Source organism: Zootoca vivipara, chromosome 2 (genome assembly GCF_963506605.1).
Source record: "Zootoca vivipara chromosome 2, rZooViv1.1, whole genome shotgun sequence".
NCBI lineage: Eukaryota > Metazoa > Chordata > Lepidosauria > Squamata > Lacertidae > Zootoca > Zootoca vivipara.
In genome coordinates, this window is record NC_083277.1 from 113,986,244 (window position 1) to 114,009,123 (window position 22,880).

Sequence of the window (22,880 nt, forward strand, 5' to 3'; positions counted from 1 at the left end):
GGGAACTGTCCCATTCTTCCGGTCCTCCCCTTCCTCGAAAGCAGGCTTCGGCAAGTGACCGACAGCCCCTTTATCGAATCACGGGAAGAGGGGGGGTTTCAAGGTGAGCCACGCCCTCTCCCTGGAAACTCGCCGACTCGCTGAACATGAAAAAGGTAGGGAGGCGGGACGGGCAGGTTAGCCGAGGAAAGCGAGCACAAGCCAATGAGCAGCCGAGTTGGAGGGAGGGGGCGGGTTCTTGGTAAAAGATTGGCGCGGGGCCAGCCAATGCCGTTGCAGCCGCGGCTGATGCTCCACGTCGGCACCGGGGCGACCAAGATGGAGGCGCTGATCCTGGTAGGAGCCGGAGGGGCGAGGGGGAATTGCTGGGGTGCGCGCCCGTTACCATGGAGACGGGCAGGTGGACGAGACGCAGCTGGCAGGTTTCTGCTGGGGCCTCCTGAGGCTCGGGCTCGATCCTCCGGGCGGGGCCCAGGCCCAGCTACCTGGCGGGGGCCTCTGAGAGCCTAGGACGGCCCATATGGCAGACAGCAGAGTTGCCCCTGCGGGAAGAGGGGCTCTAGGGGCCGCTCGAGAGGTGCCCGGGCGAGCTGCTCCTCGTGGGAAATCCAGGGGAGCCCCCACCCCCGCCCTCTCTAGCCTGCCCAAGCGGGGGCTCTCCGTCTCCTGAAGCGTGTAGGAGGGATGTAAAACAAACGGATTTAACTGCAGGCAAATGAATATTTAGTCCATTTTATTGTCAAATCCTACTTATGGGGATTGATAGGAAAGGCGGGGGTAAAACGCTCATTCCCATTCTGTGCCCTAGTAAAAGAAAAAAGAACTTACTTCCTGTGTGTGTGTGTGTAGGAAACGAAATGATGCAAAGTTTAATTTTGTAAACCATTAGAAGGGAAGGAGGGAAGTCGCTAGGCTCAGTTGAGCCAAAGAGATAAAATAAGAGGATATGATGTTACGTAATGTATGTAATGTGATTATATGTAAAACCAATAAAAAATATTTATAAATGTGTGTGTGCGCGCACACACTGGGCTGCTTTCCTATTCCTGCAGGGGTTCCTCATTGATCTGTAATGGTGGATGCATTTCCCTATAAGACAGGTTGCTGACCACTCCTGAACTTGACATGCAATGTGCAGCTGAAGAGTTCTGTATTTTCCGATGCACTTTAAGTTTCCGCAGGGCTGCCGTGAGGCCCATCAGGATGGTTGGTGCCCTCTGTGAATCAAGTCCATGATTAACCCTTTTCCAAATGCCTCAGGGAGCAGAGGAAGGAGCCATCTAATGAGTCAGACAGAGTGTTGATCCATCTAACTTATAATGATGATGAAGATGGTTATAACTGAGCACTCTATACTGACTGGCAGCAGGTCTTCATGGTTTAAGGCAAGGGAGATGCCAGAGATTGAATCTAGGATTTCTGCAGGAATGCAGATACTCCTCCACAGAGCTGCGGCACGGGCTGCTTGGCAGGGAAGTCAGTTGTGGAGAAGGTAGGTAGAAATTTTGAGAATCCCTGGGGGACGTGGTTGTAGATAGGGTACTGTGCCCTGCAGCTATACAGTCTTTGTGCTATTCTGAAGAAGCACATGTATGTTCTATTATGTTTGTCAATAAAGCAAGCTTTAAATACATGCCAAGCTACCATCATAAATGCCCATTTTTTCTGCAGGATCGGCAAATAATAATAATAATAATAATAATAATAATAATAATAATACCCTGATACTTTTTGATGCTTTGGTGAATTCAGGGAAGGGTTTCTAATGTCTGCTGCAGGGCTATCCTCAGATGTTTTGGAATCTACGTGATGCATGGTAAAATAAATAACATCACTTATAATTTGCAGCACTTCAATGGTAACCTGGCCACCCCTAGCCTATTGTACTTAGTTTAAACTTTCATTTTAATATTCTAGACAGGGGTGAGGAACCTCAGACCTTGAGGCAAAATGCAGCCCTCCTAACTTTTCTGACTTGCCCTTTGGAGTCTCACTAGGCCACAGCCCCTCTCCTCAAGCCACACCCCTCACCCGCACTGCTTCACATCCTCCTTGAGAGTTTTTGCCTGGCTGGAATGTGCCCTTGAACTCTGATAATGCCTCTTCCTTGCCTGGATGGAAAATAGAGAGGTTGTGTGGTGTGTGTCTCTGTGTGTGTCTGTGTGAACTAGCCTACTGTACCCAGATAAAATTAACATTTATTGCTCTACCTACTTTTGCTTCTGACCCCACTGATCAGTGGCTTGTGGCCCTTGGAAGGGTGCCCACAAGGAAATGCATCCCTCTGGCCATAGCATGGTTCTGCACTTCTAACTTACAGGAATGGGGGCCTTAGCAGGTGCTGGCCCTGCTTTTCGGAAAATGTGGCACCCAAATGGGCACATATTGTCAGTAATTTGTAAATGCAGTTTTTTCTCCAGGTTGCCTTATTTACTGACTTGTCTTAGCTCTAAATAGAGGTTGTGTGGTATAGTGAATAGAGTCCTGAATTTGGACTCGGGAAACTTGGGTTCAACTGTTTGCTTAACTGTGAATCCACTATGTGTCTTGATGATTGTTTTATTAGATTTATGTTTTGCCTTTTCAATGAATAGCTGTAGACTGTGAACAAAACAAAATGGTAAGAATTAAGAGTACTGAAGCAATGCAAAATAAGAAGAAAGAAAAATACCTTTATTGTATCGGGTCATAACAGTGATACAAGTAAACAGAGGTCAAATGTGCTACTGGCAGTTGTTGAGTTTCCTTAGCAGGGACCTTGGGTGAGCCACTCACAGCCTAACCTATCTTGCTGGGAGGAAAAAATGGGGAAAACTTCATGTATTGTTAATTAAGCTCCTTGGAGGAAAGGCAAAGCACCTAGTGCAGTCTTCCCCAACTGTACCCTCCAGAGGTTCTTGAACTCCAATTTCCAAAATCCCTAGTCAGTGTGGCCCAATGGTCAGGGGGGATGGGAGTTGTAGTCCTGAATGTTGGATGACTGAGCTGAATTAATGCAACAAACAGAAATGAAGCACAAATAAACAACATTTGCCCCCGTGAGAATCTGTTTCCTACTGCTGTTTAGCTGAGGGCCGCCATCCAAATTTATCATTTTTATTAATTTCTGTTTCTGCTCATCCTTGCCTGCCACAATCCTTAAGAGCATAATTCAAAGTGTTGGTGCTGACCTTTAAAGCCCTAAACGGCCTCGGTCCAGTATACCTGAAGGAGCGTCTCCACCCCCATCGTTCTGCCCGCACACTGAGATCCAGCGCCGAGGGCCTTCTGGCGGTTCCCTCACTACAAGAAGCCAAGTTACAGGGAGAGGGCCTTCTCGGTAGTGGCACCCACCCTGTGGAATGCCCTCTCACCAGAGGTCAAAGAGAACAACAATTACCAGACCTTTAGAAGGCATCTTAAGGCAGCCCTGTTTAGGGAAGCTTTTAATGTTTGATGGATTTCTGTATTTTAATATTTTGTTGGAAGCCGCCCAGAGTGGCTGGGGGAACCCGGCTAGAAGCGTGGGGTATAAATAATAAATAATAATAATAATAATTATTATTCTGGTTCATCCTCACAAAAATCTGTGAAGAGGATTGAGGATCGTTATAGCTGATTCCAGTTTAACAGGGCTGTGGAATCTCAGACATAATGCTGAGACATTGTTGTAGAGTGGTCCGAGAGCTAGTTGTATTTATACTGAAGTTTAGATTGGACCTGCAAAAAGCCTTGGCCTAGTTCTCACTGAGGTAGTTAGTGAGTGGAGTGTTCCACTTCAGACTGCACACAAAAGCTTCCTCATGAAAGAAAGGTCCTTGCCAATAGGAAATTAGTATGGTGGAAAACCAGAACTAGCATTGTTCAGGTGCCACATAGTACTTGTTCTGCAGTGGTGAGAAATTGGCCAATATAGGCAGCACCTACACTTTGGAACTCCCTGCCTATTGACCTCCCCTGCACTTTTTTCAGCACCTAGAACATTTTTCTTTAGAACAAAATAATAAAGTCCTTCCAGTAGCACACGAAAGCTCATACCTATTACAAACTTAGTTGGTCTCTAAGGTGCTACTGGAAGGATTTTTTTTATCTTGTTTTGACTGCGTCAGACCAACATGCCTACCTACCTGTAACTATTTTTCTTTAGGTCAGCCTATCCAGACATGTAGCTGTTGACATGCTTTAAACTTTTGCTGCTATAGATTGTTTTTATTGATCATTTTAATTTTTTTGGTAAATTGCTTCGAGGTTTTATTACAATCAAGTGATATATACATTTTGTTAAATAAAATCATAATAATAATAATAATAATAATAATAGATGTTGGGGGTAAAGGCTTTGTTATACAACTATTCACCTGGTCATCTCGGCTTTATTAGGAGGAAGGAACTTTTGTGTGGCTGTAGGAATATTTAGTCAGGTGGGGTCTGGACCTTTGGTATGAAACTACAGCACAGACAAAGGTTTGACACTTTAGTGAAAATAGGCCAGAATCTGAAGAACGTGGCCCATTTTAAAAGGACTGCCCATAGAGTTTTGTGTTGCACATGAGGAAACTTGACTAACTTTACATGGGCTTTTAAAATTTTTTAAAGTGCAGTAGAGGAGGCTTTAATAGCAGGCTCATACGGTGTCTCTGTGTTGCTAGTTGGGGCCATTGTGAATCTATGTGATGATAGCTGTCCACTTATAGGAAGCGCTGCATTTTGTAGCATGTGCAATGCACACTTACTGTATTTTGAAGAAAGCCTTTTGAACTCAATGGGGCTGACGTCTGAGTAAATCAGTGTTTCTCAACCTTTTTTGGGCCAAGGCACACTTGTTCCATGAAAAAAATCACGAGGCACACCACCATTAAAAATGTTTAAAAATTAACTGTGCCGCCCTATATTGACTATATAATTATGACTGTAAGAAACACTTGCCAATTGCTGTGTTGGTTGCAATCTCCTGTAATAAGGCTTCACAAGCCGCTGATTTCTCTGCCAGCACAATCCTTTGCTCAGCAAGTTTCAGGTTGAGCTCATCCAGCCAGCTTCTTTAAGTTTGTCTAAAACCACCCTCCCGTGGTGGTGGCTGTTGAGAGCTGCGCTCGCCCCGCGTCGTGACCCGGCCGGCTTCCTTTCCGGCGGGTCAGTGTTGTATATTGGCGGCCGCCAGGCACGTGACAATGCAAATCGCCCTTCTCGTCGTCGCACATCGCGGCACACCAGCCAGCGTCTCGCGGCACACTAGTGTGCCACGGAACAGCGGTTGAGAAACGCTGGAGTAAATACATGGGACTGAGCTGCAAGGCACAGTACATCAAATTGCCTTTTGAACATTGGCTTAAATAGTTTTCTTCCCTGCCCAGCCCGCTCTTCCCTTCAGATAAAAACTACACAGAAGACCAGAGTCAATTGGGAGAAAACTCCTCATTCCTGATCGATTAGATCCTGAATGTGACGCAAACTCCATCCTCAGTCTTTTGGGGGACGGGACGGGTGGAGGAGTCATTTATTTGTGATGCTCTTGGAGGAGTGGGAGATATGCTGACGCTGGGTTGAGGAACCTCTGGCCCTATCTTGTTAGACTCCAATTCCCATCAGAGTGTGGTCAGGGGTGATGGGAGTTGGGAGTTCCACAGCTTCTGGAAGGTGAAAAGCAAAACCTTTTCTGACTCCAGTGAACTGCAACTGGGATATCCAGTTTTTAAAAAACTGCCAGTGCCAGCGCCTGCTAAGGAGAGGATTTGGGATTTGAATTTCTTTTTAAGTTCAGCAGCACAACTGCATTGGCAAAGACACCGGATGCCATTTTGCTGCGCAGCACGTGACTATTGCTAGGTTTGGTGTGGTGTGATTTGGGGTAGCAGGACCCTTGCAATATGCTCTCTCTCTTTGGAGGAAATGCCTTGGCTTGGCTTGAGAGCTGTGCATTCCCTAGGCCGCCCGATAGGAATAGCCCTGTCTCCTCCGCGTGGCTCTCCCAATTGCCTCTTGCAGATAAAACCCAGCACGGACATATTTCTTGCCGTCTCCTCTCCCTCGCCAAATGCTCCCCTTCCGCGAGGTCCTGGCAGCTGTAAAATCTTTATGGCAATGCTGCTGCTATCGTGCTGACCATCTGGGCCGTTGCACACCTAGTTTAATTGATTGAAGTTTAATTTATTGAAACTTCAGAATTAAATGATCAGAATAAACTGTGCCGTAACTCTTAACGTCTTGTTTTAATGGTTGATTGCTCGAGGCAGCCCTTGGCTTGAACTGGAAGCCTCCAGAGAGGAATTTATGCCGCTTCTGGCCTTCCAGTCAGCGCTCATTATAGATTTAAAATGTGTGTTTATTAGCTGCCTCTCCAGTAGAAGCTTGTCTCTCTGGCAGAGAGATGTATAAATTCTCCTCCGATGCTTGTATGGTAAGCATCTATTCTTACTCTCTTCGGAAGCAAGGCAGGAAGGAGATGTGTGGCTTTTGCCCGTCTCATTCAATCTAGGTCAGGGATGGGGTATTCCTCTGACAGTATTTGTATAGCAAATTGTCTGCTTAGCTTTGGGGCATTGACATGTTGCACTTACAATTTTCACAGGCCTTCATTGGGGGGGGGAGAGTTTTGACCCCCTATTCTTACTGCAAAGCAAGGATTTGTGCTGTAAAACGCATTGCCCAGGGGACTGGTGAAATATGATAGGAAATTTCCCTCTGCACATCTGCCTGCCTGCAAAGTTTGCCAGGCAAATTTATGTATGTGTGTATGTGGATAAGGACGAAGGCAACAGAAGGAGATTCTAAATTTGTCTACATTATCGTCCACATGATAATGGATGAGCCATTCTCTGTCAGAGACAGAGGAAGACCTGGTCTGTTTTCTTCTCTTCCTTTGTACGGTGTGAAGCATGCAATTTCTGTTGGAACAGTGAGACCCCCTTTGTAAAATGGAGGCCTTGAGAGCAGTGGTTTTCATGCTGTCTAGCTTCACAGATCCCTCTTTGAATGGACTCACCTGGTGGGCAACGTGCTTCAGTATTGGTCACCAAAGAGCTCTTGCTTCTTGCAAATGATTCTGGGAAGAGTTTCAAGGTGTGCACTCAATTCCGTGCAGAGTGCTGGCCAGTCCTGTTGGGCCTCACCATTGCATGAACTGAGAGTGCACCCTAGAGCAGGTCTGAATGGCAGGAGATAATTTAGGTAGTGGTGGGTGAGCTGTCATTCAGGGATGCTTGGCTGCCATTACTGATCTCTGAGGAATCCCTGGATCCTTCAGACTGTTGTATGAAAAGCTCTGCATTAGACCCAGGTAGAATGATGGCTGGCTGCTCTTACGATGGGTCCTGTCTATGTGATCCAGAGATAAGAGTACCTTCTGTTCCTATGGCTGTTAAACACACCCGTCTCAAAATTTGAGAAAAGTCATGTGTAGTGCTGTCTCAGTGGGTCAGTGGTTTGGAAGGGGGTGGCCAGATGTAGAGTTTCTGTGGAGTGGTGGATCCGCCTGCCAGAGTCTACTCCATAGATGAGCCTGCAGCTCCTGTTGCAGCACTTGAGGTGAAGTTCTGTTATACACTCCGACTGTGGCTATGTGGAAGTCAGTGCATCACAGAACTTTGTCTCGAGAGCTTTCAAGCATCCAGCACAAAGGAGCCGCATCTCTTTCTGCTCCTTTCTCTTGCCCCAAGGGGCTACTGAAGCATGCCCTCTATGTAAGCACTAGGCCGCAGAATCTCATTCAGCCGCAGACATGGCAGGGAGGTGGCCCCCATTTTCTCCTGCAGTGTGGCCCTTTTACAAACAACACATTCTTAATCACTCCTTTACCTTGGGATAGGGATGCGACATTTGCTCTGCATTTTGGGCCATCTAGCTCCTAGACCTAGACTATTGTCCTAGTTCTGACAAGCTGATACCTGATCTGGAGCTCATTGTGGGCTGCTGTTGGGTGTAGTGGGGTTGCCTTCAGTATTTTCAGACATGGGAACCACTGAGTGTGGCACAAGCTCTGCAGTGTTAGAAATTCAGGTATATAAGCTAGGCGCCAAATGGCACCTTGAATCTAGGTTGCGGACGCCACAATAGAACATCTGTTCACCAAGGGGTTGGATTTAATGGCCCTTGGGATCTCGTCCAACACTACAATTCTATGATCTCAATTAAATTGCTTGACTGTAGCTTGCTCTTACAACAATTCACTTGTTTCAGTATGCAAGAAGGAAGAACACACACAGTGGAAATGAAAATGGTATTAACTATGGAGCAAAGCAGAAGTTTTTAAACTGCAGTCGCCAGCTTGGCACACAGAAATCTCCACGTAGTCGCAATTGGACCTGCACCAGTAGCAAAACAAGCCTGGCGCCTGCCTAATTTCAAACACTGCTACCAGCCTGGAGTAATTGGTATCAGCAGTCAGGCTGCGGTTGGAGGAAGCAGCACATGGTGTTGTTTAAATGGACCTGTGACGTTGTGCTTTCCTTTGCAGGAGCCATCTCTCTACACTGTGAAAGCCATCCTGATCTTGGACAACGATGGAGACCGTCTGTTTGCCAAGGTAAGTTTTCAGGGGATCTGGAAGGAGCGGGAAGGTACAAGGCTCTAAGAGGCCCAAGCAAAGCAGCCTGGCAGAGTTGTCATTGAGAGCTGGGGAGCTCTTATGGACCATTAACTGAGCCCCTGCTTTCCGAGCAAGAAGGACATTAGTCCAGTCACCCGTGCTCATTGAGACAGCATGTGATCTATTTTAACTCTTGCTAGTAGATGCCTATCCGGTGAGTTCTGATACTTTGCACTCCTTTACGTGAGAGTGTGGAGAACCTGTGACCCTCCGGAGGTCCAGCTTCATCTCTTCTTGTCCATTGGCCCTGCTGGAGTAGTCCAACAACATCTGGAGGCCCCATTTATTTGGGCAAAATCTTCCTTGCAGGAAGGCAGCCCTGTTTAGGGAAGGTTTTAATGTTTAATAGACTATTGTATTTTAATATTTTGTTGGAAGCCACCCAGAGTGGCTAGGGAAACCCAGCCAGATGGGTGGGGTATAAACAATTTATTATTGTTATTGTTATTATTTTTCTATGCAATCCTTGAGGTAGCTTTGTAAGTGCAGGATCATTTGCTTGCAATGTTGCCCTACTTGCAAAAGGAGTGTCTACTGAAAAAGTCCCAGTGTATTTATTTATTTAATACCATTTAGATGCCACCTAATTGTTTTTTTAAAAACCAGTTTACAAAAAAGTGTAAAAGTTTTACTTTTTTTCTTCACTATGGTGCCACCTGCTGTCTTGGCAGAGGATGGATTTGTGTTTCCTTTGCCAGCCTGGTGCCCCCCCCCAAGGTGCTTTGGACTACAACTCCCATCAGCTCCAGACAGCACATCTGTGTTACGTTGTGCTGACAGAGGCTGCAGTCTAAAGCAACTGGATGGATCTAGGTTGGTGAAGGCTGTTCTAACCCACAGCCCACACTAATGTAGTAGTAGTAGTAGTAGTAATAATAATAATAATAATAATAATAATAATAATAATAATAATTTATTATTTATACCCGACCCATCTGCCTGGGTTTCCCCAGCCACTCTGGGCAGCTTCCAACAAAATATTAAAATACAGTAGTCGGTCAAACATTAAAAGCTTCCCTAAACAGGGCTGCCTTCAGATGTCTTCTAAAAGTCTGGTAATTGTTGTTCTCCTTGACATCTGGTAGGAGGGCGTTCCAGAGGGCAGGTGCCACTACCGAGAAGGCCCTCTGCCTGGTTCCCTGTAGCCTGCCTTCTCGCAGTGAGGGAACTTCCAGAAGGCCCTCGGTGTTGGACCTCAGTGTCTGGGCAGAACGATGGGGGTGGAGACGCTCCTTCAGGTGACATTATTCACTTTTTTGGGGGGGGAGGCTGTGGGACCTGGGTTACAATCCCCACTGAGCAACACACACTTTGCTTCTGCCTCTGCCGCTGTGTATAATAGGAAAGTGTCCTGCATTTTAGCCTTTTCTGTGAGAGTTGTTATGATGGAAAACAAACACTATTACCTGTTCTAAAAGTTGTGTGTGTGTGGCAGACTAGCAGCCTTGTGCTCAGTGCTGCTCAGGAATTCTAAGAAGCGCCCAGAACCCAGTGCAATTTTGAAAGGTTCATTATGCCATTTTTATTCGAAACAGTGTCCAGTTGTATCCAAACATAGACAAAAACCTGCTCCTTGATCTCAAGAACCATCATGCAAAATTTGGTTACTATATGTATTTTTTATATTTTATATAGCTAAGAAAGAGCCTCTGGTTTGTCACTTATGTCGTCACATTGGATTGCCTCATGATAGCATTTTCCTGTGCTTTTAAGAGCTTAAGTTAAGTGGAAGGATAAAGAATTAGATTTTTGAATGCTTTCGCAAAAATGAGGTGATAAGAGCAAAAGATCATATTGGTGAAAAAGAATAGTGGTATCTGGTCATTATTTTATTCCCTCTAAAGGGAGATAAAATTTATATAAATATGGCCTTTTTGTTGCTTATTGCTCTTCTTTCATAGGTTAGTTTTGCCACGAAAAAGATTTCCCAAATTTTCCTTAGCCGTTCTTGTATTGTATCTCTTAGGAGTTGTTCAAAGGCACAGACAACTTTACAAGATATAAAGCTCAATAAATAAATGTTTGAGTGTTATGTTTGTGCAGCATTTGACCCTGACAAGTGGTTTGGATTGCGTGCTACTCATGTAACAAGCATACTTTCTTTCCCCCTGCAGTACTATGATGACACCTACCCCACTGTCAAGGAGCAGAAGGCCTTTGAGAAGAATATTTTCAACAAAACTCACCGGACAGATAGTAGGTTCTGCTGGGGAGCGTGATGGGAGAAGGCATATGGGACTGAAATATATACATGTATATACAGTATATGGATATTTAAACAGGGCTCCCCCTGGAATCCTTCACCCAGAAGAGTCAGACACATCTACATGACTTTCTTTGTCTATCTGGTTTTTTTAAAAAAACTTCCCACTCTACCCAGAGGTTCATCATCAGTGGGTGGGTATGGATGCGAGTCATCCTCCAGGGGTGGTCCAGCAGTTCTCCTCTCTTGCAAAGACAGCAGCAGCAAATGCAGAGCAGGGAGGTGGCAAAAGTTTTACCTGCTCTGCAGCTGTTTGGCTGCTCCTTGAGTGTATCACCATGAGTATAGTGGCTTTGCTTCAATTGGAGGGCAGTATCTACACTAGTAGATTAGGGACCCAGGTGGCGCTGTGGGTTAAACCACTGAGCCTAGGGCTTGCTGATCAGAAGGCCGGCGGTTCGAATCCCTGTGATGGGGTGAGCTCCCGTTGCTCGGTCCCAGCTCCTGCCAACCTAGCAGTTCGAAAGCACCTCAAAATGCAAATAGATAAATAGGAACCGCTACAACGGGAAGGTAAACAGCGTTTCTGTGTGCTCCTCTGGTTCACCAGAAGCAGCTTAGTCATGCTGGCCACATGACCTGGAAGCTGTACGCCGACTCCCTCGGCCAATAATGCGAGATGAGTGCGCAACCCCAGAGTCGGTCACGACTGGACCTAATGGTCAGGGGTCCCTTTACCTTTACCTTATCTACACTAGTATGTGAGGAAATGTCAAAATGACAGGTGCAAGAAAGATTGATAAAGAAGCAGGTCTTTTACATACCCCAATGTATTTTGAATATAAATGTTCTTCATCAGGGGAAAACTGACTCTATTCTAAATTAAGAAACGACATTCCATTTGAATTCAGTCTCCTCCAGCCTATTCCAGAGTGCATGGAGGACATAAGGAGCAGCGATAACACTTGAAAGAAGACATTTCATTCAGTTTTCCTTCTCATAAAGAAGCTGTTCTATTTGTGCTTGTGCAGCTGAGCTAGCGCAATTCAGTCAGTGGATTCTGCACTTGGATGTTTGGCAGAGTGCACCTAACTTGTGTAAATGTATGCTGCATGTGGGCATGATTGCTGGCAATGTCTGCACTCTGTAGCAAGTGGTGCCAGTTCAAGATTGCAGTCCAATTTAAACAGCAACCCCCCCCCCCCGGAATTGGATAGATCTTCTTGCAGCAGTGCAAACTCGCCCAAAGATTTTGTGATGATTCTGGGTGTTACTTTCTTGCTTAGCAGCTATTGAGGAAAAAAGGGAAGCGTGCTGCTTTTCTTGTAGTCCTCATGTTCTCTTCTAGCTCTTCACTTTATTATTTTTGTTATTTTATCCCTTTTCTCTCTCCCTCCACCCAGGTGAGATTGCTCTCCTAGAGGGACTGACAGTTGTTTACAAGAGCAGCATTGACCTGTATTTCTACGTCATCGGCAGCTCCTATGAAAATGAGGTGTGCATATCCTTAGGTGGCAAAGAGGCTTTTCTGCAGAAATGATGCATGCAAGGTTTCGACTACCCTGGCTTCCCGGCTGACGGTTATGTTGGTCATGATCTTTGTGCTGCGGGAGATCCTTGGCTTTTTCCTCTGGCACAAAGCATGCTTGCAACACTGATTGCCACTGCGGTGCTGAGGTGAGGGAGATTTGTTGAACTCCTCCACCCTCCCTGAAAATAGTTGACCAGTCCCACAGGATTCTTTAAGGCAGAGGTGGTCCTGACTCCACCTAACATCAGCCACAGCCAGCATGGCCAATATCGAGAGGTTGATGGGAGTTGTAGTCTAAGGGAATCTTGAGGGCATAGATTTAGAATTTATAGCCCTGCTTTAAGAGGGATGACTTCAACAGATCAAGAAGAGCCTGGATTTCTATGTCCTTGGGGTGGGTGGGGGTGCTGGCAATCAATGCCATGCTATTGCCCTCTAGGAATTACCCCCCCCCCCAAATTGCTCCAAAGCCAGCTTTGCCTTGAGCCACTTGTGTATGCGATCGCATGGATTGTGTGCATGTGTGTGTGTGGTTCCTTTGCTCTGAAACTTTTGTCTTCTCCTTTGCAGCTAATGCTAATGGCCGTGCTGAACTGTCTCTTCGACTCGCTCAGTCAGATGCTGCGGTAAGAATCTGCTTTCTGGTCGTGGCTGAGCTGGTTGCACAGGGTGAAATGCGGGAATTGTTTTTGTGCCTCAAATGCATGCATTTTGGGTTTGGGTACACCACTGAGAACAAAAACACTTTTTAATTTTTTAATGTGTTGGAAGTGCAAAAATAAAATAAAAAATGTACGCCATTGTTTGGATTCCACCCCCAACCCCCTGGATGTTTTAAGTCACAATAAAATCAATTGAAAGACTGCTTTCAGCCTCCTATCTCAAAAATGGACCCCTAGTGCTATCCTGTGCATGTTTACCCAGAAATAAAGGCTGGCACCAGCACTTAAAGATCAAGACATTTTCCCTGGGCAATTTAATTTGGGCAACACATTTAACTGCTGCCTCATAGTATCATCTCATCATGTTTTATGATGTAGTTTTTTTTATAATTGGACTTGGATTGCAACCTCAGTTATAGGGAATTCAGGAAGGTGTGTAAGCCGGGATAAGGAGCAGATAAAAGGGTCCAGCTGGCAGCCACATGTGAGTAGAGAGAGAAGGTGTCCTTGGCCGAAGCAGATGTGCAGGATATGGATCCTGTTGTGCCTTTTCCCTTTTTCAGCTGTCCGTGTGCCTCCTGGACCAATAAAGCAATAATAAAGATGATGTGTTTGGCGTGCCCGTTGTGGCACAGCAAAGGCACAGAATCAAGACTCTCCAAATTGTGGCTTTTGTTCCTTAGAAGGGAAATATTGGGATGGTTAGAAGCTGCTAGAGGCTAACTAAAGCCTTATATACACATCACATCTTCTGGCTTCCTAACCCACGTCTAGCAGAAGCGGAATATATTCTTGGCAACGAATAGATGATTGCGCTGCTTGCCTTAACTATATTATATATTTATTTGTTGAAGATATTTAATTGACGACGTCTCGTAAGTGGTGCACATAAAAATTACTAAAAGCATACGATGGATAAAATCAATTACAATTACAGCGGTGCCTCGACTTACGGATTTAATCCGTTCCGAAGGCACCTTCGTAAGTCGAAAAATTCGTAAGTCGAAAAACGCCATTGGAAACACGATTTCCCATAGGAATGCATTGGAAACGGAAAAATTCGTAAGTCGAAGCAAACCCATCTAAAAATTTGTAAGTCGAAAAACCCCTATCTAAAACCGCCGCGGTTTCCGTTCGGATGTCGAGAAATTCGTAAGCGTGCGGCCATTTGCCCCATTCGTAAGTCAAAAAATTCGGTTGTCGAGTCGTTCGTAAGTCGAGGTACCACTGTAGTCTTAAAAACAGAAAAATCCCTTACAATGTCTGCTGAAAAGGAAAGGTCTTGGTCAGGTGCCTGAAGCTCAAGAGGGGAGAGGGCCATTCTAATCTGGGAGGGAGCTCCAACTTCCATACTTCTGTATTAAATACATATTTGTCCATATTTATTTAGGTTATGGAATATGGCTTTTATTAATGTAGAACGCCAATTTCTTTGTGTGGGTAGTGGTGCATACTACATGTGTATGCTTATGCCCCATTTAAAGGAAGCCCTTTGTGTATGGTTTTGTGTGTCCCATGGTTCAGGGTACAAGCCCTGGTATCCAGGGCAAAATTAAAGAATCCTGAGATTCTCATCAAGTTGCTAGTCATTAGAGTCCAAAATCCCATCTAGTTCAGCATCCTGTTCTCACAGCCAGGTGTGCAACCAGGGGGAACCTGGGGGGCACCTTCAAGCAACACATGAGTGTAACAGCAATCTCCCCACTTGTGGTTCCTTATCCTCCAGGAATTTGCCCAAATCCCTTTTAAAGCCTCACTGCATCTCACCCAGCCCCTTCATCATCCTTGTGATTGCACAGTAAAGCTTTTAAATGTGGGGCACATCTGAGTACGGTCTGTGCTTAAGGCTCTGACAATGAACTAGGTTGTGAGATGCCCCGGGTGGTAAGATGAGACCTAGATCCTCAGCTTCTCAACTGAGCAGAATCTGGTTTTTCCTTCTGTAGGAAGAATGTGGAGAAGCGAGCACTTATGGAAAACATGGAGGGCCTTTTCCTGGCAGTGGATGAAATTGTGGATGGCGGGTAAGTCCAGCCACTACCCTAAACTTCTAGACTTCTCGCAGCTGTATTCAGCATCTGTTACCGTGTTTCCCACATTTTAAGACACCGTCTTATATTTATTGGTGTCTTGGCTGGATCATAACAGGGAAATGATTTTTGATATGAATTTTACAGATGCTGTACAATTGGCTGTGTTTATTTCTCTATTTAGAAATCACGTTTCTCTCTCTCTGCTGCATTAGCCAGATGCTGCCTGAGATCACAATTGGCTTTACCAAATAGCTGTTAAGTACTTTCCTTTGATGCCCAGATCTCATGGCTACCATAAGGTTTCTACTTTTCAGGACTAAGGCAAGGTGATAATAGGAAGTTGTGTTTATCTATCTCCTTAATCTCCTCTTTCATATGCATAACCTTTGAAGCCTAGGAATGCAAGTGGTCTGCAAACGAGACGGGAGGGGATGTCAGTTTTCTGCGAGAGCTCTGCACTTAGCTCTTTCCTCGCTGCAGTTTTAATTTCAGTTTGCCTGCCTCACTCTCTGTCTTGGCCATCAAGAGGAAATCAATAGGCAACTCATGGCTGGGCACATAGAATGGAAGGGGGAAAAGGTGGGGGGAAGCGAGAGGTGGGCTGTGTGTGTGTGTGTGAGAGAGAGAGAGAGAGAGGCGCACACGGAGGTCTCTCCCTAAAAGGGAAAACAGCCTTTGCATTCACGAGGCAGCGTCTTCAATCGCCCCTCTTTTCTTCCTCGTGCCTTCATCTCCTCCCCACCGGTCCGCAAATGTCACTTTTGTCCTCTTCACCAAGTAGAGCTCACATAGCTTGGCTAAAAAATATATTTTTGAATCCTTTTATTTTTTTAAAAAAAATGCTCTCAGAAATGGGGAGGGAAAATCACGAGGCTTCGGCAGCCAGCAGCTACAGCTCTTCGGTGCATTTTTACAAGCTTTTCTGTGGAGCGACAGCAAAATCGGGGGAGATTTTTAAGGGGGGGAGTTGGCTGGTGGAAGGGGGGTTATTGCTACCGGTAGTGGATGAAGGGTCTTTCACTATGTCTTATTTTTGGGGTATGACTTATATCACGCAATTCCCTAGAAATCCTGCTATGGCTTATATTATGGCTACGTCTTAAAATAAGGGAAACACGGTATGTGTGTGCGTTGCCAGAATGGTGGCCCTTGCATTTGCATGACTCTTCTATCGCTCCTGCCCTGCCCTTGGAGCGTAGCCCAGCTGAGTGAATGATTGCTTCTTCATCTCTTACAGGGTGATTCTTGAGAGTGACCCCCAGCAGGTACTACATAGAGTTGCTGTGCGGGTAAGTGAAAACCATCTCTCTCATTCTTCCTTGAATGCCTCTTCAGTAGGCATGACCTCTCTGCTGACCTCTGTCCCAGCTGAAGGACACAGGAACCTGACAGAAGAAATCAACCAATTGCAGTGTTGGGGAGAGGGGTATGGGTTTTTTTGTATATGTCCCCTCCCCCCCTTAACATATTTGAAATCTATTTAAAATATATTTTTAAAGCCAAATTGCATAGGTTGATGAGGGGGGGGGGAGAGAGGAGGCTGCTGCTGGTAATCTGATTAGTGGTTAGACTAAATGGCATTGGGTGGTCGTCTGAGCAATCCATAACTCCTGGGTAGGAGCTGGGAACTCAAGAGTAGGGAGGAGTGTGTGTGTGTGGGGGGGGGGGTCTTTTAGGAATCAGAAGAAGAGCCTTGCTGTATTAGACTAAAGGTCTAAATAGTCCAGCATCCTGTTCTCGCAGTGGCCAGTCAGGCCTGTTTTCAATTGCTTTATTTTTTCTGAGCACCATTGAATTTGTGGTTCCCCCCCTTTGTATTTCAGGGAGAGGATGTCCCTCTTACAGAGCAGACAGTGTCACAGGTATGTCTTCTGCCTAGATCTAGCTGGGTACCTTTCATTAAATGCTGCTTGGTGCCACTTTTTCTGCATGTCTCCTCCCTCTCCCCTTTTCCCTGAAGCTTCTGGGATATTGCACCAACTTTGTTTAACTTGTTGTGCCAGCCAAAAACATTTCTGTTTACCCATGCATTTAGATCTTGATTTGATCATAATGTAGTATGATTCTGGCCTATTTTGGTGTTCATCTTTTTATCCTTGTTGCCAGGTGAACACTAATAATCACCTTGAGGTTTTTATAATCAAACGGTATATAACTTTTATGAAGTAAAATAAATAATAATCGAGGAGGCATGCTAGGAGTATATGTCTGCCTATCGCATCCCACAAATATGTTTTTGGCGTCTGATGTAGAATTTAATATGCTGATAATCTTGACTGCCAAAAAAAAGAAAGAACAGCAACCCAATCTTCTTAGTCGTTATGGCTATAGAAATAAGTATGGAAACCTGCTGATTAAATCTTACAAGCCAAAGGGAGCCTAAGCAGAATCTTGGCTGGTGAAAGGGCTGAGCTTAAGTGCAGTGCATAGGAAATTCCCCTAGTGCTTTTAGATACCAGACATTGCATTTTGGGGGAAGTAAGCCACTCAGCCCCTTTCCATTGGTTTCACAGGGGAATATGCATTTTTAGGGATGTGCAGCTGTGGCTGGTGGTGGCAATGCCAGGGGAGCACTGCTTGGAGACCATAGGCTCCAGCTGTTGCCCCAAGTTTGTACAGTGGTACCTCTACTTACGAATGTTTCTACTTATGAATGGAGCTCCGTCCGCCATCTTGGATGCGGTTTAGATAGGATTTTTTCTGCTTACGAATTCTTTCTCCCAATGCATTCCTATGGGATTCGACTTACAAATTGTTTCGACTTACGAATGTGCGTTCGGAATGCATTAAATTCGTAAGTAGAGGTACCACTGTATGTGTGCATGCAGTATGAATCCTTTTCCAGATAGCATTTAAGGCGTTTTCCACCAAGGTGTTTCCTGTTATCCACAAAAGGGTTGGGTTCGTGGAGAGTGTGTTTCAACTGAATCCTGCAGGCTGGAAAAAAAATCTGAATCCTCCAACTTCCGTCTGCAGGTGCTGCAGTCAGCAAAGGAACAGATCAAGTGGTCACTACTGCGATGAGGAGCCACGTGGGATCTCCCCCATTAACCTACTGTGTCCCCAGCTGTCCCCTCTTCCTGTCTGTTTCGCACTGACCAAAATGCAACATGACCACAGTTTTTGATGTATCCGGTATCCAGCTCTTACTGAGTCTCGTCACTGTTTCAATGGTGGTGGGGGCTAGTGAGTGGGAAACCAGGGAGCAGGGATATCTTTGGAAGAAAAAAGCCTCTTTTTCCTGGCATCCTCCCTCCACCCTAGACACCCCTTGTTGGCCGGAGATGCAGATGCTTCACCCTGTTCTAAGAGCTTTCTGGTCCTCTTCAGATTCTTTTGTTTTGTCGCTAGGTCAGATCATGGTTGGTGGCTGCTTCCAAAGAGTTGTCGTCTTAATAATAGTCCCTTTAATGGACATGGTGAATGGGAATTCTCCTTCCTGACACCCAGCTGTCTAAACCCATGTTATGGGTGGCATTTCCTACCAAAGTACACAGCCTAAGCCAAGCTTAGTGCTGGTGCATTTTTATTGTCTTATTTTGCATGGCTACTTGCAGCCATACGGGATGCGGGTGGCGCTGTGGTGTAAACCACTGAGCCTTGGGCTTGCCAATCGGAAGGTCGGCGGTTCGAATCCCCATGATGGGGTGAGCTCCCGTTGTCCGGTCCCAGCTCCTGCCCACCTAGCAGTTCAAAAGCATGTCAAAGTGCAAGTAGATAAATAGGTTCCACTCCAGCGGGAAGGTAAACAGCCTTTCCGTGCGCTGCTCTGGTTCGCCAGAAGTGGCTTAGTCATGCTGTCCACATGACCCGGAAAAAACTGTCTGCGGACAAACGTCGGCTCCCTCGGTCAGTAAAGCGAGATGAGCACCGCAACCCCAGAGTCGTTTGCGACTGGACTTAACTGTCAGGGGTCCTTTACCTTTAATTGCAGCCATTATCTCTATCTCTTACTGCACTGTTTTCTGCTACTTGAACAGGAGTGTTCAGGACCCAAAACAGTTGCTAGTGCCCCCCCCCCTTTTAAATGATTTATTAACTGCTTCCCTAGCATAGTACCAACAGATCAGCTGCTGCAATAACCGAAGACAAGCGCCAAAGCAAAACTTCTTTTTGGGTGCCTTGATAATGACATCTTAGGCAGGGCTTGGTGTTGGTTGTGATTGAAGTGCCTTTTTTAGCCCAAGGTCACATCCCCTCCTGCATAATTGGCTGGGGGGTGCACACCAGTTTTGGGAAGGCCAGAGGCAAAAGGGGGCAGGAAAATGGGTGTGACTCTCTTAATCTTTCATAGGCTACATTCCGCCCATGCAAAAGTTAGAGATTTACACACACACACACACACACACACACCATCCAGCAAGCAAGAGGCATTGAGGAGAGTAGGCTGATGAAGAACCCCAAGGGCTATGCAGAGATACCTGGACAGACAACCACATTTCACTTCTTGGGCAGAAGTTCCCTACCCCAGTTCTAGAGGAAAAGTACATAATTGTGTTCAGAATTCAGATTCGGGGGAACAGGGGACGGGACGGGACACAACAGCTGTCCATCCCATGGAGCTGGGAGCTATGTATGAAATACCTGCAGAAATCAGAGAAGAGGTAGAATGACAGTTCCAGGACTTGGGGCATTTGGGTTCTATGCCTTTTGCGCAAGTACCAAAACCAGAAATAGGCTTCCTTACCTACTTAACCTGGGAGTAAAGTCTGTTGAACTTTATGGAACTCACTTCTGAGTACACAGACATAGGCTTGCTGTTATAATTACGCCAAGGGAACCATTCCACTTTGCTTGGTGCAGCAGAATTTGAATTTTGTGGACCCAGAACTGACAGCACAAAAACAGGATTACCAGGAGATGCTAAACTGTTGGTTTCTAACACTGTCACATTTTGTCCAGGTCATTTAAACAAACCACATTCCTAGGTAGGGCTGCAAAAAGTGGAGGGGTTGTTTTTAATGGGTGAGTAAAATAAGAAACTCAGAAGTAGGAATTCTCTGGAACCTTTGACAACCTATTCTGTGTGTGACTTGCAATTTGTTTCTCCCTTCTGGTTCAGAGATGACACAATCAAATAGATCAACTTACCTGTTTAAGGCATCTGCCATTCCGTTAATGGCGTCTGCCTGGTCAGGGATCACTCCTCCCATCTGACTGGCACACACTTTGATTTCCTTCCCAGTTCTGGAAGCCTCCCTTCGGTTTTTCTTGTCTCTCGAGTCCACGTGGTCTTGGAGGAACTGCTGAAATTCTTCCAGATTTCTACTACAGCGTGGGAATACTTTGGAAAGTTGTTTAATTAATCAATACATTCCGACTCTTCCACTGGAACGTGGGGTTCACAGAACTCTTCTCGCTGTAGGAATAAAGAACACTATATCCCATGTGCTTCATGTTTTAGGGTTAGAGCTTGCACAATCCTGTTCAGTTGGATCTGTGGCTGGTTATCTGCCACAGTCACCGGGCACCTCCACACTGCAGTTAGTTGCAAACTCTGGATAATATCTGATCAAACTGCTGCATGCCTATACTATTACTACAGGCGGCAACCCTTTCATGCATGTTCAATTGACACAGGGCCGCTGATGTGCGGGTCATTTTAGACCTTGAAGAGAGAGTAATGGGGGGGCAGAGTGGGGTGGGCTTATGCGCACACATGGGACAAACGCAATCCCAGCACAAATCGGGGGTTGCCTGTACAACAGCACAACAGCACCACAACCAGACATCTTCATTCTGCCCCAGCTGCAACAAAACATGTCTCTCCCATGTCAGTCTCTGCAGGCACTGTAACTCTCCAACGGTTTGACTTCACCCGCAAAGGCACACTCCTCCACGGTCTCCCAAAACAAACAGAGGACAACAACTAATTACATTTATTTCCCACCTTTCCACAAAGGAGCGAGGCTGGGGTGTACATGGACGGCACTACCCTCCTTTATTCTTGCAACAACCCTATGAGATTGGTTAGGCTGAGAGAGCATGATTGACTCAAATTCGCCAATTGCGCTGTTCTAGAAAAAAACCAGCTCCTTTTCCCTCATAGGATATCCAAGAGTCCTAAAGTGAGTTCCCTATCGGTAGGAGAAAACAACAGAGGCCAACCAGAGAATACTGAGAAGCAAAGCAGCTAGTAAGCCTGATCTTTATTAAACTGTTGCAACAGGGTGCTCACTCACCACACGCAGGAGGCAGGAGCACAAGCCCTTATATAGACTTTCGAAGTTGCCCACCCTGTAGCTCAAGACCACTCCTTAAAGCATCATACATACATCACAGAAGGAGGTGGGTCTACAGCAGAAATACATCACAGGAGGCTGTCTACAGCAGAAATCCTGTTTGGCAGGGTATCTGTTAATGGTCACTGATTGCTTTACCTGGCCATTCTTTTGTGATAGTAAATACTTTAACACAGACTCACCCTATCCATACACAAATACGTCCTTAAGACAGGTAAGCAAAATACAATGGAGAGGCTTTCCCATTTTCTTCCTCCTTGCAGAGAATTATTTGAGGTCACTGGCCTGGGGAAGTCAAAATGGTTTCAGGATTGCTCTCCTGTACTATTTCAGACACGTAGTTTATATACTTAGGCATGTGTTTGCCTCGTACATTTATGAACGCTTATTTTCTATTTGGGACCTTGGAATTCTTATAACAGCGCTTTATGGCTGAAGCTGGAATTTGAATCCAGGTAGGTAAACGGGAATTTTTGCTTTTCTTCTTTTTCTTGGTCAAGAAAGGAGCGAGGCTCTCTCCCCACAATGCTTACCATTCTGCTCAGTCCTGGAGCATTCAAAGATTATTTCTCATCATATGTAAGGTTTCTCATCCTTGAGGAAACAGAGCTTAACACCCAAAAACCTTTGTCTGGGCTGAGGCAAGACTTCTCTATCAGATAACCTGATTTCCAGGATATCTGATTTTCTTTAATTTCTTTTTTTATTAAAAACTGGTACTTAAGGCAAAACTAAATAAGCATGTGAAGTCTAAGGCCTAGTTAGTTCTCAGACTGCCTGGGGCCAAGACTGTACCCCTTCAGACTGCAAGAAGTGGCTGACCTGACTGAATTCTATGTTTTAGGAAAAACCCACGTAAGAAAATGTCAGGTAGGATGGAACTCCAGTGCTCTGTGTTAAGGGCTTTTAACAAATGTTTGTAAGAAGAAACATTCTTTCTTCTTTATGTGAAACCACATTTATGTGGTTATGTGAAACCACACCCGCCTTCTGAATTAATATAGCCCAGTCAAGGGTTGACCACCTCAGTGAACACTAGGCCATATCATTTTCCACCCCCACTGTTTGCAATCTCTATTTAGCTTGTTCAGTTATTTATCCAAAATATTTATTAGCCACCTTTAAGGTTTTTTTTATAAAAAAAATCCCACCCTCCCATGGCAGCTTCTATATTAAAAGAATGAAACACATTACCAGAAATCATCCAGACGCTGATTAAAAACAGCCCCCAAATTAAAATACAAAAACCATTATTTTTAGTTTATTAAAATGCTGCACGTTACGCTTGGCATTCTCCAAAGCAAAACGGCAATCCCTGCCCACGGCTGGCAATCTTAACAATATTTTAAATATGTATATCACACATCCCACCGCACTGCTTGCAAACAAGCTCTCGGCTGCAAGCGGAGCCATGCCTTCCCTATGGGTCTTTAATTTTTCTTTCCCTGACTGAAGTGTATCTGGCATTCTCTCCCTTTGGCAGGGGCTGTTTATTTGTCACACGTTGTTAAGGCAGAGCATATTATTTCAGTTGACGAGTGACTCCCTCCAGTCTAGACGGGTTTGTTTCCCCAGGCGTCAAGGCTGTCTGTGGCCAGTTGCCGGAGAAGGACAAACGAACAGACAGACAAGGAACCATTTGCGAA

The 22,880-nt window shown here is 45.4% G+C and overlaps 1 protein-coding gene across 1 annotated transcript; it reads left to right on the forward strand.

Annotated features, from left to right (window-relative positions):
- Window positions 1-246: 246 nt before the first annotated feature.
- On the forward strand, window positions 247-18,123 carry COPZ1 (COPI coat complex subunit zeta 1). Its single transcript, XM_035100004.2, has 9 exons — window positions 247-336; window positions 8,432-8,500; window positions 10,678-10,759; window positions 12,170-12,261; window positions 12,868-12,923; window positions 14,906-14,983; window positions 16,230-16,281; window positions 16,816-16,854; window positions 17,969-18,123. Exons 1-9 carry the CDS (start codon window positions 268-270, stop codon window positions 18,014-18,016), a joined length of 585 nt encoding a protein of 194 aa, XP_034955895.1. The 5' UTR covers window positions 247-267; the 3' UTR covers window positions 18,017-18,123.
- The last annotated feature ends 4,757 nt before the right edge of the window (window positions 18,124-22,880 follow it).